Consider the following 19,346-nt stretch of genomic DNA (forward strand, 5'->3'; position numbering starts at 1 on the left):
GATTTTGAGGTTTGTTCAGCTTGATAACATGAAAGGAAGAGTGGACTATTTGTCTTCGAGGACGTCTGGGCTCTGAGTATCTGTTGAGTTAAATATAGTATGACCTTTGATACACATGAATTTCTACTCGTATATTGTAGTTGCGTACAAAGATGAAGATCCATTCTGATTTAAAAAGACGAACTTGAACGTCAACTCGACACTGTGTAGAAGATTCAGCTGTTAAATTCACAATCCACTCTCACCATAGTTGACCATGTTTTACTCAACATTTATTCTTTGCATCATATGAGTCACTGAACTTGTTTTTCAGTTTTTGAGTTCAGTTCTTTTCCACACCTAAAATCACATGAATTACTAATGCTGTGACCTGTACATCAAAATTTTATGCATGCGCTCTGTTACAGGTGTTTGTCCCACGTACAAAACTCCAGTTATTTCGTGTTAGTCCAGTCGCCTCATCTGTTGAACTGACCCTCAGTTACATCACCGTCATTAGAGACTCAAACACTAAGACGGACTCTACCTCCTCCCCCCTCTTTGGCTTTTACTTCCTCTCCATCAAGTGTTTATTTGTTTGTAGGTGACATGGGGATAAAAGAGTGAGTGGTGCAATGAGGGACTTGGGCAGAGTCAAGTGCTTTTTATGGTCTGGCAGATCTGTAATGGCACTGGCTGCTGTGACTATTGAAGAGTGCCAACACCTTTATATTTTTCATCTTTACAGATTTCTTTTGCATGTCTTCCTTTTCTGTTCTCATTTCATTGTCTCTCTTTATTCTTCCCACTTTCTTACTGCCCTCTTCTCACTCCATTTCTTTCTTCTCACTCCATTTCTTTCTTCTCATTCCCTGCAGTCCTCTTGTGTATGCTTTTCCCACTGTCCGTGATTTCCCTCTCCCATTGTCCTTTCTTTTTTCTCCCATTTTTATGTCAGTCATGTTACTCATTGCCAGCTGCTCCACGTCTCTGCCCTGTGTTACTGATGTCTTATCCAGACAAAAGGCTCCTCTCCCTGGGCTCGATGCCATCCAGGTTAGCGCCATTCTTATGTCTGACCCCCTGGAGGATTCAAACTCACAAGTGACAGATTAAAAAAAATAGTCTTGAGGTTACCGTGGCAGCTTCAACTATGGGATGGAGATCTGGACCCTGGGTTTAAACTGGTTTTATAGAAGGGGGGAAAAAAATGCAATGTCCCATAGTTTGAAGATAGTTTTTCGCTGTAGTTGTAAATATCCTATATGCATACTGCATTTTAACTAAGAATATTTTATTGTAGGTTTTATATTCCTTCAAATAATAACTTAGCCCATAAAGACCTGAACAGCCACCGGCGACCAAAAGCATCTACTGATTCAGATGTTTAATACCTGTTGATCCTCTAATCCTATCAATACATGTAAATAACAGAGGTAAAAAAAATGTTTGTCATCTTTTCATGGTCATCAGATATGACCTATTTGGATGTTCAGAGGCTCCGTAGTGAACGTGGAAACACCATCATCATCTACAACACTGATTCACCAGTAAAACCAATGGAGTTGGATCAATGACAGTGGATGGAGACGCTTGTTTTATGCTCAGTTAATGATGTATTTGCTGAAAAAGTCACTTTTTCCTTACGTGTTCTCTGTTTTGATATAATAACCTTTAAATTTACTCTGAGCTTTAATGAACATCTACATGATTAGTGAATCTAATATAGGAAAATACCCGATTTGAGTGGAAAAATGTAAATGGCAGAGAGTAATATTGTTTTAAATTGTGAGAAAACACTGAGGAAAGGTTAAATGCAGAGTAAAAAAAAAATAGCCTAATTTGGAAGTCACCATAAAAACTAGTTTTAGGTCTGTATGGGTTAGATAAAAATATAAGCTGTAGATGTTGTTACAAAGTTCATTATGGAATATTTTGTGGCATCTTGTGGCAAACTAGCAGGTTGCAATCAACCAAATACCCCTTTCAGCTCATCCTCCATTACGGTGGTTATAGAAAACACAAAACATGTTGAAGCCAGTGTTTGTTTTGTGTGTTCTAGCCTTTTTGTCAAGTGGATATTAAGCCGTGTTGCCAACTGATTTTCATGTGAGGTTGCTACAGGTGAGTTTATTTGTTGCTAAAAGTTGCTAAATAATATTGTGATGCAATTGCGTAATTACATAAAACATGTAGCTTACACAATGGTGTTACTCAAATTGACTGGTAATCTTAGCAAAAAAATAAAGATTTGAAATTTATTAATTGAGATTACTTTATCGTTACATGTTTGTATTTGTAAAAGCAATATAAACACAACACATCAGATAATATAATTTTTAAACACAACACATCATAGGTGTGTTTTATTTATATTTATCATATCACATAATAAAACCTAAAACCACACATGAACAATTAGAGTTGGCTGGTTAATGTGGCTTATTGCTAGATAGCTGACATGATAACAACAACAAGGTATCAAACCATCAAGGTAAAAGTAACTAAATTTGTTGCCAGGTGCTTTTTGGAAAAAAAAAAAAAAAAAAAAAATAAATAAATAAATAAATAAAGTTGCTAGGGTACTACGAAAAGTTGCTAAATCTACCAACAAAAGTGCTAAGTTGACATCGGTGATATTAAACCTGCGTATAACTTTCGTCACCAATTTTTCATAAAATCTGTAAAACTTGAGTCACGCAGCCGCAGTAGCAGCGACAAACAGGTCGACCAAGCAAAAGCAGGTGTGTGGAACTCCGCCTCCCACAGTACACGTCACAACCAATTTCTGAAAATGCCTGAGTGATCTATGTTTGCAAACACATGGACTGTTTATAGTAGAGTACACTTTGAAATTATTCACCTTGAGGGATGAGATTCAGGTGCGTAATCATGGAAAGATTTACAGATTTGTGATACTTAGGATATGACTCGGGTTTTTACAGATTTGATGAAAAATTGGTGACAAAAGTCATATGGAGCTTTAAAGACTCCACACTCAGACATCGTAGGTGACAATAATGTCCCTATATGCTGGAAAATGGAATCTGTTGTTTAAAAAAAGTTTATTCTGGAGTTCTGTAGAAACATGGCAGTACAACATAATGGACTGTCAACCACTTATTGTCAGGTAACTTACTAACTTAAATGGTTTCTATTTCTATTGCATTTCTATGATCAAAGCCTCCTAAATCTTTCCCATTGAACCATTAGGGAGGAAACTGCATCAGAACAGGATCTTTCTGTGTGGAGTTCACCAATTTCCCGTTATTCCTCTTATTCCCCTTATTCCCCTGCCATCAAAAGCATGAATGCCAGGGTAGTTGTGTTTTCAGTGTCCTTGACCTTGATTTGGAGTTGGTCCTTGGGTACCACTCAGACTAGGAAGGGTCAAATACAGAGGTTGGATTTCCCTTTGCGGGACAATAAATTCAACCTTAAAAGAAAAAAAAAAGTTTGATATTCTCTCACACATACTGCAAGGTTTTCTTAGTCTTCTTATTTCTCATTTGACAAAAGACAGTACAATTATTTTGCAGGATTTTCGTCCCTATTATCATAAAATTTACAAACTGGCTCAAAGAAACATGGAAGTATTCTGATGATATCAACATTCAATTCCATTTTTCCAACCACCGCTATTAAAAAGCTTCTAGGAAAACAAACATGATCTTCTCAAGTTGTTGAATTTTAGAAAAACCTCTTTATTGCACTAAAACATGTTTTAGCTTGTAAAACATGTTTATTGGTCATAGTAACAGGTTGGGGTTTTTAACTTTAACCCAGTGTTTTTCAACCTTGCGGTCGGGACCCCGCCTGGAATTCAAATGGGGTCGCCTGAAATTTCTAGAAATTGATAAAAATTAAAATAATAACTTACTAATAAAAAATATATGGTGAGTTGAGAGAGACAGTCCCAATACATAAAATACATGACAAACTCTGAAGCTGAAACTGAAGCACTGTGGTACTGTTTATCTTTCAAATGTTCATTGTGGCTGGTTTAAGATGCTGCAGCTCTTTTATAATTCATAGTTTGAGTTCTTGTTTGTTCAGTATTAATTGTCAGCCTTGTAAATCCAAGCTGGACTGACTGTAAATATCCTGACCAAGGAAAATAAAATTCTCACTTTGTGCAGTAATCTACACCTGGCTTTTCTGCCTCTGTCCATAATAATATACATTATATAGCCTAAATGTCATCTAAAATGAACATTTATTTGCAGCATAGTATAACAAACTATTACATGATCAAAAACCAATTAATTTTTGCCAAAAAAAATGTTTCCGTTTTAATGTCTGGGGTTGCCAGAAATTTGTGATGTTAACCCATAAAGGTCCTAAACTATTTTTAGTAGTGATGTCCAAATGAATTTAATTTACTGACCATATAACTGTAAATAAAAGCTCAGTAAATTCAAAGGTTATTATATCAAAACGGAGAAAACTGGAGAAAACATGACTTTTCAGGCAAAAGGTACAGACGTCTGAAAAGCAAAACCATCAGAATGATCAACTTCCTTCCACAAGCTGTTACACTCTTAAACTGCTGACCATTTTTATCTTACTCCCACCCCTTATTTATTATTGCTAGTAAATTGTTGTATTTTACATTGTTGAGTGTCTCGTATTTTTGATTGTCTCTAGGAGATCCCAAGGGAGAAATGCTGTCTCATTTTGTGTGCACTACTGCTGTGTGTGCGCTGTGCAGCTTAAGGACGATAAAGTTAGATTTGCTTTTGACTTTTGCAGAAAAAATATTTATCCTATATAAAAACAAGCATCTCCATCCACTGTCGTTTGTCAAATTCCATGGGTTTTACTGCTGAATCAATGTTGCATTTGATGACAGTGTTCCCACGTTCACCACAGAACCTATGAATGCACCCAAAAAAGACATCTGATGGTGCTGAAAAGATGACAAACTGCCTTTTACCTCAATTATTTGAGTGTTTTGACAGGATTAGTGGTTCAACACTTTAGATCAATAGACACTTTTGGATCTTAAATGGTTAAAGTTCAGTTCATGCTGTATCTGAGAAGGTGATGTGAGTATTATAACTTTTCAAAAGGTTAACAGAAGGTCACTGATGGACTTGAAACTTACTGCATTGACCGTGGTGGATGGATTTAGAAAATCACATTCCTCACACTTGATTGCGAATGATGGGAAGAGTTCTCTCCTGTGGTGACAGAGGTCGGGGTTTGATGGACGACTATTAAAAAAAAAAAGGAGGGTAAGTACAATGATGGAAATGGAAGTAGAAAGTGGTGGCAGGGGTTGCTCTGTGTGGGGTGGGGGGGACGAAAAAAAAAAGGAGAGGGAGACAAATGTAAACAGAAAGGAAAGAAGAAAGGGAAAGAAGGTAGAGTGAGATCAGCATTGTGGCCCAAAGCTGAATGCTGCCTCTATGAGCAATAGTTAAAAGGACACTGAGGCGTGAGTCCCTGTAACCATAGCAACCTCCCAAGAGCCCTGTGACGGACGGATAATAGTGAGAGAGGAGTTCCTTTTCTCTTCTTCACCCCTCCCTCCTTCCCTCCCTCCCTCCTTCTCACTTGTTCTCACTTCCACTCCTCACTTGGGCAGTTTGTTGGATCCTCACATCTTATGGGATTTTCCTCGACTCCTCTGGCCTGTTTTCGCCTTTCATGTGCGCTCTGAAGTTTTGAAGCTCAGCCTGGTGACGGCCACTCCACACAACCGTTTGCCATAATTGCTTGTTGTTGTCTTTTTGAGTCACTTTTATGGACTCTCACAACTATTTGAGGACTTTATTTTTGTGCATCCGCGAGGTTGTTTTGTATTGGCATAGGAAGAAATGTGCTCCAGAGGCACCGTCTCAGCTCGTGATTCCTTTGTCTACATTTCAGAGGCTGTGCTGTCAAACCATGGTGCTGCCCCTGAGACCAATCGCCCTGAGAATATGCAATGCTTAACAGTGAGTACCATCCAACTATTTATTCACTTTGTGCATGAAAATGTGAAGTTTATATATGCTTGTTTCCGTGTGTGTGAGTACATGTTAACCTGAACAAAACAAAATATTGTTAAAGTGGACAGATATTAGTTTTTTTTTCTTTTTTAATGAATTGCAAGATTTGGTGAGAGCATATTTTTTCTGTGATTGTTAAGTCTTTTTTTTTATTGTTTGCATGCAGAATGGAAGGATAATCCTGTGTTAAATAAGTACAAAGTTGTTGACCCGTGACATTGCACCATGTCCAACAAGCTCATCATGCATAAACATGCCTTCAGTAAGATCTTTGCTGCATGCGTTCCATGTTACACATTCTCAGCAGCCATAGCAACTAATTGAATCATGCATTTGAGCTTTGAGCATTGAATGGAGCAAGATGTCATTTTTCTGAAAGACAGTTGTTTATCAAAATGCTTAGTTGCATGTGAACCACATTTGGAGCAGAAAGATAGTTTGTCATGAAAAAAGATGTGGAAGGGGTGTGTGTGTGGGGGGGGACTGTTAGATGCACAGTCACTTTAATTCACCTTTCTTTCACAGATCTCTCCCTGGTTCTTCTCTTTTGTGTTTCACATCTTTGCATTCCTCAGCTTTGTCATATTTCATGTTTGAAGTTTCTGTGAAGTCCATTTTCCCTCCTTGGTCATTGTGTTGATTGTATGGAAGCGACACATGAATTAAAGATGAATAAGGGAAAGACCACTTAAAGTGTTTGGAAAAACCTAGGAGGAGGCCTGATGATGCTTTTACATCTTTCAGCAGGGTGTGGGGAAATAATTATTTATGTCCGGACATGGTTGACATGGCAGTGACAATAAAAACAGCTGAACCATTTTCAGTAATAACCTCACAACTTAACTAGACTCTCTGCCTCCAAATTTCTCCTCTTATTCTCCTGTAATCCTAGAGAAGGAAGAGGAGGGCACCCCCTTGAAACAATGTCTTCACAGCTTTTTCATTAATCTGACAGGGACAGTACATTCATTGTTAAATGCAATTAATGCAATGTATATAGTTCTTGCACTTTGTTCTTTGCAGACTAAAAGTATAGCAAACAGGTATAAAGACTGATGAATAAACCCCTGCACTTTGACAGAGATCAGGAGAAAAGTGCAGGTTAAAAGAATGAATATTACAAACAAATGAACATCAAAAATTAAAGCCATATATTTGCACTAGTATTGGAACCTGTATGACCAAGACTGGCCCATTTATGCGTAACGTTAAATACGCATACATATACAGACAGAGCGTTCTATCCGTCCTCTGCTTTAATTACGTGCATATTTCTGTCCATCCTCTGGGAGGTTGCGGATACGAACCCAAATGGAGGAAATGGAGCAGTACTGCTGGAAATTGCAGGGGCAGTGTTGAGATTTCAACAGAATAATTTCCAGAATTGGCGGAACTTTTTGAAAAAATATGGACATTCATCTTTTGAACCCGCTTTATGCTCGCTAGGGTCACGGGGGTTGCTAGAGCCTATCCTAGCTACCTGTGGGCAAAGGCAGGGTACACTCTGGATGAGTCGCCAGTTCATCGCAGGGCTGACATGTAGAGACAAACAACCAATCACTCTGACATTCACACCTATGGGCAATTTTACATGGTCAGTAAATTAAATTCATTTGGACATCCCCACAAAAAATAGTTTAGGGCCTTTATGGGTTAAAGCAGTGGTTCCCAACCTTTTTTGGCTTGTGACCCTGTTTTAACATCACAAATTTCTCAAGACCCCAGACATTCCAAACGGAGACTTTTTTTTTTTTTTTTTTTTTTTTTTTTGCTAAAACTAATTTGTTTTTGATCATGTAATAGTTTGCTATACTGTGTTGCAAATACACGTTAATTTTAGACAACATTTAGTCTATATAATGTATATTATTGTGGACGGAGGCAGAAAAGCCAGGTGTAGATTACTGCACAAAGGGAGAATTGGATTTTCCTTGGTCAGGATATGTACAGTCAGTCCGGCTTAGATTTACAAGGCTGACAAGTAATACTGAACAAACAAGAACTCAAACTATGAATTATGAAAGAGCTGCAGCATCTGAAGCCGACCACAATGAACATTTGTCAGATAAACAGTACCACAGTGCTTCAGTTTCAACTTCAGAATTTGTCGTGTCTTTTATTTATTGGGATTGTCTTTGTCAACTCACCATATATTTTTTATTAGTAAATTTTTATTTTTATCAATTACTAGAAATTTCAGGCGACCCCACATGGGGTTCCAACCCCAAAGTTGAAAAACACTGAATTAACCTATCCGGTGCATGTCTTTGGATAGTGGGAGGAAGCCGGAGTTCCCAGAGAGAACCCTTTCAAACATGGGGAGAAAATGCAAATTCCGCACAGAAAGGTCCTCGGTTGGAATTGAACTCAGGACCTTCTTGCTGAGAGACGACAGTGCTAACCACCACAACACCGTGTTACCAATTATGGACATATTTACAACAACTAATATTCTCAATGTCAGCATTAGTAATACCTCCTTTGTCTGTCCAGTGCAATGGATGCATGGAAGTATAAAGGCAGTGATACCTCACAATGACACAGACGTACCTATGTGCATACATAAAGTGAGCATATATGGGCCATCTGTTGTTGATATAGTTCTGTATTTCTGAATCCATGTTGAGTTTAGAGCTGGTACCTGTAAACATATCAGTGATTATCTACATCATCATTTCTAAAAGTCTCTGTTTTGTCTGTCCACATTTCAGAGCAGTCCTGGAATTTCACAATTTTGACAGTGTTTCCAAAAGTCTCTGTTTCTGGGAGGTTCAAATGCTGCAGTAGAGTGGACACAAGGTTTAAATGAAGCAAAAATAAATGAGTGTGGATGGAGTCTGAAAGGACTAACTAAAGGTTTGCATTTTTGCGGTTTTGGGTCTCCACTAATTGCTCCCATTGTGGAGGTTCATTTTTCCTTTGTCTAATACAAGGCCTTCCACACACTTGAGGATCAATTTCTAAAAAAAAAAAAAAAAAAAGAAGAAGAAAAAAAGAAATTTGGAATGTTTGAGAATTAGTAGTTTGTACTTTTTTCTGAATTCTACAATGGTGACACATAGTCTTTCCTCACTGTGCTGGTAATACAGACACAGCCACTTGAACAGCTAACAGTGTTTCAGATTCATATTTTAGATGATCATCTCTCTCCATCCCCATCTATTATGTTCGCTTTTGGCTTTAAGCTGTGGCAAAGGAAGCATGATGCTTATATATGCCATTTCAGCTCACACGACAACAGCAACTCAGGGGCTGGTCCCCCCAGAGGCATCGAGCCCAACAAACTGAAATGTATCCGACAAGACTTCATGAATCCTCGTCTAAAGTGTGTGAATACTAAAAATAAATCTTCAAAGTTTACTGACTTCTGCTTTTTTTATGACTGAAATCAAGGATTGAAGGAATGAAGGAAATGGTCACAAAGCTGATGTCACAGTTGCAGGGTTCCATCTTTATGTTTGTATCTTGTCCAAATCCTTGTAATTAAAGTAGGTCAGTAATCTACTTGCCCAAAATCAAATGTATTTTGTTCCCTTATAGATATTGATTTATTAATTAGATGTTATTGAATAACAGATTAAAAGTCAATTGTTAATTATCATGTTGGGTCACTCCTGTTACATTTTTGGAAATCTGATGTGCTTGTGCAAAACAATGCCATTTTATCTGTCTTGCTATCAAATTTGGGGTAAATTGACTTGAATTTGATCCTCTAGATCCAGGCTTTTTTGCAGACTAGGCTTACAGTACTTTACAAATATGAGCTGCTTAGGACTGGCCAAAATGTCCAAAAAAGTCTTACCAATTTGTTGAAAAAAAAAAAAAATGATTTAGGAACTGCTTTCTTCAGTAAACAGGACTAACAAAAAAGTGGCACTTACAAGACTGTCAATGTACAGCATTTGTGGAAAAAGTAAAAATAGTTTTTAATTTAACCCATAAAGACCCAAACAACCATCACCGACCAAAACCATCTACTGATCTAAAATATTTGATAACTGCTACTAATCCCACTGATCCTATCAATACATGTAAATAATTAGTGTAAAATACAGTTTGTCATTTTTTCATGGTCATCAGATATGACCCATCTGGTCATTCAGAGGCTCCGTAGTGAACGTGAAAACACCGTCATCTTCTACAACATTGATTTCACCAGTAAAACCCATGGAGTTTAATATATGACAGTGGATGGACACACTTATTTTATGTTCAGTTAATGATAGATTTTGTGGAAAAGTGCCTTTTTCCTCATTTTTTTCTGTTTTGATCTAATAACCCTTGAATTTACTACAATCTAATTGTTAAAAAATACCTGATTTTTCCTGACAAATGCAAAATGCAGAGGAAAATATTATAATAAATGGTGATAAATCACTTAGGCAAGACAAAAAAATCATTTGGAAGTTGTGACAGTTGTGTGGGTCTTAATGGGTTAAAGTATAAATAAGAAATTAGAATAAGCCACCAGTGATAGGAAATGACTGGAGAAAGATATTGTGAATATATCCTATCAGGTGGCAGGTTGAATTTGTGCTGGAAACTCGAATTCCAATTGAATGATTTAGGCTTTTTTTTTTTTCTTTCGAATTATCCTGACCATTCCTAAACTGTTTGTACTGAGACTGTACATTTTATGCAAATCTCTGATTTGCGATTCACATTAATTTTAGTAAAGTCATATCACATTCAACTTCTCAAAAAAATTGTCATGTACCCGCTGTGATTATAGTGCTGAAAGAGGACTGGTTCTATTTGTATTCCTCATTCAATCATTTGACCCTTCTTTCAGTGTTACACCAGAGATAGGATTACTGTCTGGCTATGGATAGTGCATCTTTTTGCATGCTTTTTGTTCTCACTACAGCTGTGGGGGTTTAGTAATCTTTCTGGGTCCTGAGTTGGCAACTTTCCAGACAGACTTTCATAGGAAATTGGCTCAGTCTTCTGTTCCCTCTCGATGCCAGCATAGATAACGGCAAATTCACTTTTACAGATTAAGCTGCTTGTGTGACAATGGCTGGAGCTAATAATAGTATCTTTCTATCTAGTCATTTCTTTCCATGGTGCATCACACGTCTGCAACATTTGGTACTTGTTTTAGATGATACTTAAGTGATTTAAGTGGACTATGTGGCTGTGGAGGGGAAAAAAAATGATGCAAGCAATTGAACGTAAGGGTATTACACAGCTCTCAATCCAATTATGCACTCTGATCTGATTGTTGAACAGCATATTGTCAGAAAACAGCCTGTCCTTTAGGATAGGCATTTGGCCTAATTAGTAGACAGACACATGGAAGCTCAGACACCGCGGACATTGTGGCCATCTCCTGCAGAGTATAGGACAATGTCCCAGTCTGGCCTAAAGCACAAAACAATCCCACCAGCAGATCTGGAGCTGTAAATATTGAATGTTTATGTATCTTTATAAGGCAAGAATTCTGCAAATAAGACAATTAACCCATAAAGACCCAAACATAAACAAAATTGAAAATGTTTTTTTAAATAAATTTAGCAAAAAAACAAAGTTCTATATACAATTATTTACATGAAAATGCAAGAAATGCCTTATGTGCTTTTTTAGGAAAACTATATACAAATTTACAAAACAATCTAGTGTCACAATGTGATGGACAAGCATGTTCAATGAACCATTTTTACAATTCACAAAACTATGTACAACTATTTATAACAACAAGCAGGTGTCACGAGATGCAAATCTGATTGGTTGAAACCTGTTTTCTCTTCCTGCACCGAACGCACACCAAACATGATGACAATATTGCAGAAAATTCTTTTTTTGTTTTTTGTGTATCATAAGTTTTATCATTGGTTTTACTTAGCCTTTCAACACAATTAACTTCACAGTATTACTTTGACATCTGCACTTTCCACATGGGTTAAAGGAAGAATCAGCGAGGCTCTGTCAGAACTGTATATAGGCGTAATATCCAAATTCAACAAACATCGGTTTAGAAATCCATCTAGTACCGTGGTTCTCAATCTTTTTACAGTTGAGTACCCCCGAAATATATTTTCTTATCCAAGTACCCCCAACTCTCCCTTCAGCATCCCCGATAGAATGGCAAATCTTTTGAGGTTCTGCCCTGGCCTCCTTTGGTGCTTCGTGTGTTGTTGTCCGCAGCATCAACGCTTCGCTTTAACCACAAGTCCATTGTTTTACCTGACACTCACTTGACAAATGATAATGATTGAAATGTGGCACGAGTTCACGATGGGTCAAACAATTCTGACATTGAGGGTAAAGGGGGCCTCCGAGTTTTTAAAATATTGAAATGAAATAAGGTCAAGAGTGTCAATTTTATTATATGAATGTACTCATAGTGTTTTATATTTCAGCCTTAATTCTCATTATTTACTTTGTATTCAGTACAAGATGATTTATTTAATGTACTTTTCCCCCAAAATTTAAAGTACCCCTGGCCTTCTTCCAAGTCCCCCTGAGGGTGTGCATAGCCCCATTTGAGGAAGACTGATCTAGTAGATAGCGTGTTGTTACAGCCATAGCTGATGAGCTCCCACCTCGTTGCCAAAGATTGTAAAGTTTTATAGTACTTTTTTGTAATTTTCTTTATGTGATCTGTTCTTTAGAGGCTGACAGCTCCTGTGGTTCACAGTTAGACTTTCTTATGAGATCCTTGTGTCTGTGAAATGTATCCGTGTTGCTTTTGAGCCATTTCAGGATGTGAACCCAACTAAGAGCAGTGTTCATACGGAGCTGCACTAATAAGATGGACAGGATTAGACGGACAACACCTCACCTTTCACACACTGGTCACACACACAAACAAAGCCACATGAACATTACTTACTGTGCAGCTTGTGTACATTTGACCCTGAGCTTTCCATTGTTTTTCCTCCATCTCCTGTTTTTATTCCAAACCAGCTACCACAACAGTTTAATTCCTGTCATTACATTCCCCACATTTCCGGTAGTAAAGATCATAATCCATAATATATTATTTATCTCTGGCAGTTTTGCACAATTACTCATACATTGCACATTCATGTAAATATATATTTATTTACTCAGTGATAGTAGTTTATATTTTATGCTTATTCTCTTTTGCATGCCATTCTAAATTGCGACTTTGTTTTGTTTGTTTTAATCCTAGATAAATTATTCTATTTCTTTTTTTTATTTATACATCTTAAATTCTCTTGGCATTCATTGTGGACAGCAAAGTAAGATTTTTATTGTACAGGAAAACCTGTTTCTTTACTGTACACATGACAATAAAAGGCTTTGAATCCTGTATCTATGAAGACTCTTTTTAAGGTTATATGCACGGGGCAGTAACGAGACAGTGTAGCGCTGACATGGAACAGTTTGGTTTTGGGATTTGTTGAAGGCTGCTTCCCTTTCCCTGTCTTTGTCGTTTTTTTTCTCTTGCTCTTTATCTCTGGGTGAACCAGAGTAACAGATGATTGTGTGGTTTGTGTGGGACAGTCTCAGGGGGCAGTTAAAGGAGGGGGAGAGCCACATTCACAGACTAAATTAGGGGAGAATGAAAGCCTTTTAGGACTTTCTCTTCTTTCCTGTACCCATTCTCTGTTACCTTGTCCTTTCCAGACCGCTGCTTATTTCCTCCTTTACAGTCGTGGTCTTTCCCTCCCCCTCAGTCACCCCATGGCCATCACCCTCATTATACAAAAAACCTCTCTGCCCACCACAACGATGTCCTTACACACATTTCAGTGATTTACTTCAGGTTTTAGTTCAGATGATATTTTTTTTTTTTTATCACACAGGAATGTCCCTCAGAAAAGCTTTCCACTAACCTTCTCTCCTCTATTGAGTACATTTTTGCAACTTTTCTCAGGATGTAGGCTTCAAACTGTAGTTTTAAAAATAATTATCACATGTCTGGGAGACATTATGCTTTAAAAATGTCACATCAATCAAGCTTCTTTTTTTTTTTTTTTTTTTTACCGCTAGCCACCATGAGCTGAACATCTTTTAAATTTCTCCAAACTCCCTGGTACTCCTACCATTTGCTTTTCTAAGTGAATTTAGGAAGTAATTGTTGGCATTTGGGATAAACACTACTGGCAGATAGGAGAGAAAATTTTGTCATGTAAATAATCCACTGCAGCTTTCAGTCATATTTAGCAAAAGTTTAATCTGTGTCTATGAAAGGAACCGTCTAAGCCATACAACTCAAACCAACAGTGAGGTTCTCTGGTTAAAATCTGCCATGTCTCTTTGTTTCCCTTTAGTATGAAAGAATCAGTTTCACCAGAAATTAAAGACCTGGCATGAGTTCACATCCTGATGCCATCATTTACCAATTATGTTTACAGGGAAAGAAAAAAAGGTGAACTGTTCATGACATTGGCAGGGAGCAGAAAGTTCATGAATATTAACAATAGTTTGCTTCACGCAGGACAATGTGTCCCTCTGCATCACTTTGCTTGTCAGCTAACATTAGCTCCAAAATTGTCTCTGTGAAAATGGTTCTGACACTTGTGTCGGATGGGAAAAAGATGGGAAGGAAGGATGAGGTGAGCTGAAAAGGGGACAGAGGAGGTTAGATTTTCTGGCCGGCGTCTCAGAAATAATGAGGATTTTTTTTTTTTTTTTTTTTTTAGGCAGAACATATTCCTTTTTGGATATTTCAGGCACAGTGCTTGGGCTGCTTCCATTTCTGGCCTGTTCCTGATATAGGTCCAGGATGTACAGCTTGATCCTTGCCCTTCGCTGTACTCCGTAGTGAAAGAAAGTTACAGCCTGAGCAAACTTCTAATCCTTTCACATACCTGTAGTAGTAGTTGTACCACAGAGGCGGTGGCTGAGGTGGGTTAGTGGGTCACCAATTCATCTGGCCATTGAACAAAACACTATAATTACTCACAGTGAACAGGCTAGTGTCTTGCACAACGGCTCCACCACCAGACTGAAAAAATACTACTCGAATGCAATCCATTTACCTGCCTGTTCCAAACATAGTGTAGGGACATAAAATGGGTCACAAACCTGTTTTATTAGGGAGCCATTTTGCAGAGTAACATACATAAGATTAGCTAACAGCTATGGCTATGTGTGGGACCAGACCCGAATAGATATTTATAGGACAGAGTACGTACAGAGTTTAAATTATTAAAATAATTGGATCCGAGGTGGGAGACTTATATGCATATGCATAGACTTCAGTCAGGCTTATCACAAGTTTTAGGACTTGTTACTTTTGACTCATATCAACAGACTCAACTTGACTCAGACTTGTGCCTGATGACTTTAGACAGACAGACAGACAGACAGACAGACAGACATTATTTCGAACATAAATTGGAGCAAAAGATGAAGGTGAACAAAAGGCAAAAAGAAATTATCAGTTTAAACAGGACCCTCCAATATATTGAAAGAAGTCAACCCCCCCCCAAAAAAAAAACAAAACAACAAATGTCACACGATACACAGCTATTTTATTGTGGCTGTTTAACAATACTTTATGTCTGAAAAGGAGTAGGAGGAAGCCAAGCTTATATTGTTCTACCCCAATTTTACATGACTTGACTAACCAGCTAATGTATACAGCCCGTATAATGAATAGCTCAATCATTAAATTATTGAAAAAGACAACAAATGATTACATACCATACTTTATGCCTTTTGATTCTTGAAAATATGAGTATGAAAATGGGTGATTTCTAATTTAATATGTGCCAATAATCATAAAGCAACTTCTAATCAAACTAAGAAATATAGAAGGATGGAATGAACTGAGACTATTAGAATACCACTAACCATTGTTTATCTGGGAGGTTTGGCATTGATGACTCAATTTTTCATGTCAGTAAATCATCAAAGTTCATATGACTTGACTTGGCCTGATTGATTTTCTGCACATAAAAGGTAAGATATGTTACTCCCAACTGTGACAGAGACCTGACAACACAGAGGTTACTTTCGTGTGTGCAGTTTCAAGACTCTCCATGGTCTCAAACCCAAACAGATCCACAAATGCATGGTAGATTTGTGTGTTGCTACCAGTTTAATGTTACAATGTTGGAACCAACTGCTGGCTTTATCATACTAACTATGATCTGTCCCCAGCTCACAGACTTGTCCTGACTGCAGATTTATTCAACGATGTTTGAAGAGTGGAAGAGTTGATTACAAATGTGTTACAAAAGGAAAACAGTTCAAGCAGTTTTGCGATTTTCATTCAACCTTGCAGCAACAGAGAGGGAAAAAAAAAGATCGTACATCAGAATATTGCACATCCAGATTTATTCCAGACATTGAAGCTGTAGTGACATTCTATTATCTAAATCCACTGCTCTTTGAAGTTTTGACATGCAGTTCTTTAGTGTAGCTTGTCCAGTGTGCTCAGTCTGTTAACACAGTTTAATACATAGTGTAGCAAATGTCTGTAATTTGCTGATATAGAAACAGGGACTTCCCAACACGTATATTCAGAAGCTACTATTGTTTTGATTGATCAATTAATTGACTCAAATCGATGAAAAAAATATTAGATAACAATTTTCCTTAATTTTGTTGTTGCTAAACATTGGTTCCACTGTTGTGTTTCACACGGACGCTTATTGTGATGCACATGACGCCAGGATCGACACAAATTATGTTAGTTAGTAAATTGTTGGATGGTAAGTTGGATCTAAATGTGTTGAGGACTGCAGTACACATATTATTTGTAGATGTCATTTGACTTGTTTGTAGTTTAAATCTATAGATATTTTTATATATACTTTTATACTGTTGTCATTGTTGTTGTTATTTCTATATAGATGCCCCTTATATATCCTTTTTTATACTTTTTGTGGATGTTGTTTCAGCTGGTTCTGGAATAAAGGACAAGTTGTTTGTCATTTTCAGACATCTCTTTTTCACATTTTTAATTTTTTTTTCACCTATTCAAATAATCATTTAATCCAGGGGTGTCAAATATGCAGCCCGTGGGCCAAAACCGGCCCTCCAAAGGGTCCAATCTGGCCCGTGGGATGAGTGGCAAAGTTCAAAAATTACACTGAAGATATTAACATTCAAGGAAATGGAACTCATTTTAGTTCAGTGGCTACATACAGACCAATATGATGTCAAGTAAAGTAATAGCATCATAACCCTTTAACAATAAAATGTGAACAACCTGAAAATTATGTGCAATTTTAACAATATTCTGCCAATTAATAAATGTTTTCTGTAAGTTGTTTTGATAATAAGCTGAGACATAATGTTGTTGAAATTATTCTTATTTTACTGCCAAACTCCAATGTTTTAACAATAATATACCTGTTACCAAATGTTTGTGTAACATTGTGTGTAATATGCATGTATAAACGATAAGTTGAGGCATATTAAAATTGCACTTATTTTTCTTAAGAAATTTCAGTTTTTTCTGGTTATTCACATCTTTTTTGTGAAAGGATAGTTTGTAAATGTAATGTAATTTTCATAATTGAATGTTTTTTATTGCACTAAAACAAAGAGGAAAAACATCAAGTTGTCATTATTTATAGGTTATTATGCTATTATTTTACTGGTTTGGCCTGCTGGAGATCAAATTGGATTAAATGTGGAACTGAACTAAAATGAGTTTTACACCCCTGGTTTAATCAAAATGAATCAAAGAAAATAATCAATAGCTGCTGCTCTAGTTTTTACTATGCCTAATATTACCTATACCTTATATTTACTATAGCAAACTTCAACAGTAGCGTTTTGTGTGTTTGTGTCGGCTAACCATGTGTAAAACCAGATTTTATTGCATGGGTGAGAGGATCACAGCAGAGATCAGAGAACATCTGTGACTAAACACATGTTTATTGATGTAGCAGTAATTCTGGATTGACCAATCTGTGATGTGCTTTGGCTTGCAACCTTGGCAAAGGCGATAGTAGAAATAGTTGTTGACAGTGCCCGGTGGTCACTGCTGTCACACAGTAGAAACACCAAAGGAAATCCATTCTAATTTAAGGCGAATAGAGCTGATGCGCTCATTAGCCTGGCAACATGAATGCTAACAAGCCATAGTGCAAAGCTCTGAGTAAAATGCTAGAAAAGGCTAAATACTGAAAGGTTAACCATAAGGACCCAGTGCTACTTTTGTGGCAGTTCCCAATTTACTTTTTCTCTCTATTTAACCTTTTTTTAAGTTATTTCTCACCATTTAGTATGATATTATCCTCTGCATTTTGCTTTTTTTCAGTGAAAATCAGGTATTTTCCTGTATTTAATTCACTAATCATGTAGCTGTTCATAAAAGCCCAGATTAAAGCTGAGGGTTATTATATCAGAAGCAGAGAAAACTGAAGAAAAAGACTTTTTCAACAAAGATATCTTGACTAAATGTAAACCAAGTGTCTCCATCCACTGTCATTTATCAAACTCCATGGCTTTTACCGGTGAATCAATGTTGTAGAGGATGACAGTGTTTCCTTGTTGACTACGGAGCCTCTGAATGTCCAAATGGGTCATATCTGATGACCTTGAAAAGATGACAAACTGCATTTTACACCATTTTTTTTGACATATTGATGGGTTTCCTTTGGTTTTGTGGTTCAGAAGTTATTAAGCATTTTAGATCAGTCGATGATTTTGGTTGCCAGTGGCTGTTTGGGTCTTGGAGGATTAAAATGACTTTTATTCTAACCACTGTTGCACATTTACATCCTTTGAGGGATTGATTTTGTTTTTGATCATGGTGGTTTGAATCATGAAACAAATCAAAACTGAACTATTAAAATCCTGAATCATCCAAAACAAATAAATAAATAAATAAATAAATAAATAAAGGAATTTAAAAAAAATCATGAGCCTTACATTTTTAGCTGAGCAGCATCATTGTTTCACTTTTTGCTAAATTTTTAGTTCATGTTTGAGTTGTCCTTCTGTCTTTGTATACAGTTCAAAGAAGTAGTTTGTGACTAATTGGTCTCTGGATTGCACCACAGAGCTGCTCATCTCAGCTTTGATACATGACCAGGAGGTTTGTCGATATCTTACTGCATCACATTATTCCCAGAGCTGTTTTAAAAAGGCTGTAATTATGAATCCTTAAGGTTAGCTTTTCCAGATTGATGTGGAAATACAATACTGGAGACAAAAGACCTTTGACCCCTGCACTTGGCCTTAGACCTGCCTCTTCTATTGACTGGCTCTGAAAACTCTTTTGTCTTTGATGTTTATTCAGGTCAAAAACAGAGGCAGACACAGAGAGAGCGATCCCACACTACTAAACACCAGATTGGCCTCGTCTGGCTCCTAGACAAGCTTTTCAAACTCTTCTTTCACTCCTCTCCCTAAGACGTGCTTTATTCTCTCCCTTTCTTCCTTCCCTCTAATCCGTCCTTCTGCCTATTTAGAGATGAACAGCACAACATGAAA

At 37.1% G+C, this 19,346-nt stretch overlaps 1 protein-coding gene across 1 annotated transcript in view; it reads left to right on the forward strand.

Moving 5' to 3' along the window:
- Window positions 1–19,346, forward strand: part of rgs3a (regulator of G protein signaling 3a) — a 254,786-nt gene that overhangs the window by 24,174 nt on the left and 211,266 nt on the right. The window contains exon 2 of the mRNA XM_030148618.1: window positions 5,854–5,921. Within this exon, the coding sequence (XP_030004478.1) occupies window positions 5,907–5,921 (15 nt within the window). The 5' untranslated portion in view covers window positions 5,854–5,906. The remainder of the gene's footprint in view (window positions 1–5,853; window positions 5,922–19,346) is intronic.

The sequence above is a fragment of the Sphaeramia orbicularis genome, chromosome 12 (assembly GCF_902148855.1).
Source record: "Sphaeramia orbicularis chromosome 12, fSphaOr1.1, whole genome shotgun sequence".
Taxonomy (NCBI): domain Eukaryota; kingdom Metazoa; phylum Chordata; class Actinopteri; order Kurtiformes; family Apogonidae; genus Sphaeramia; species Sphaeramia orbicularis.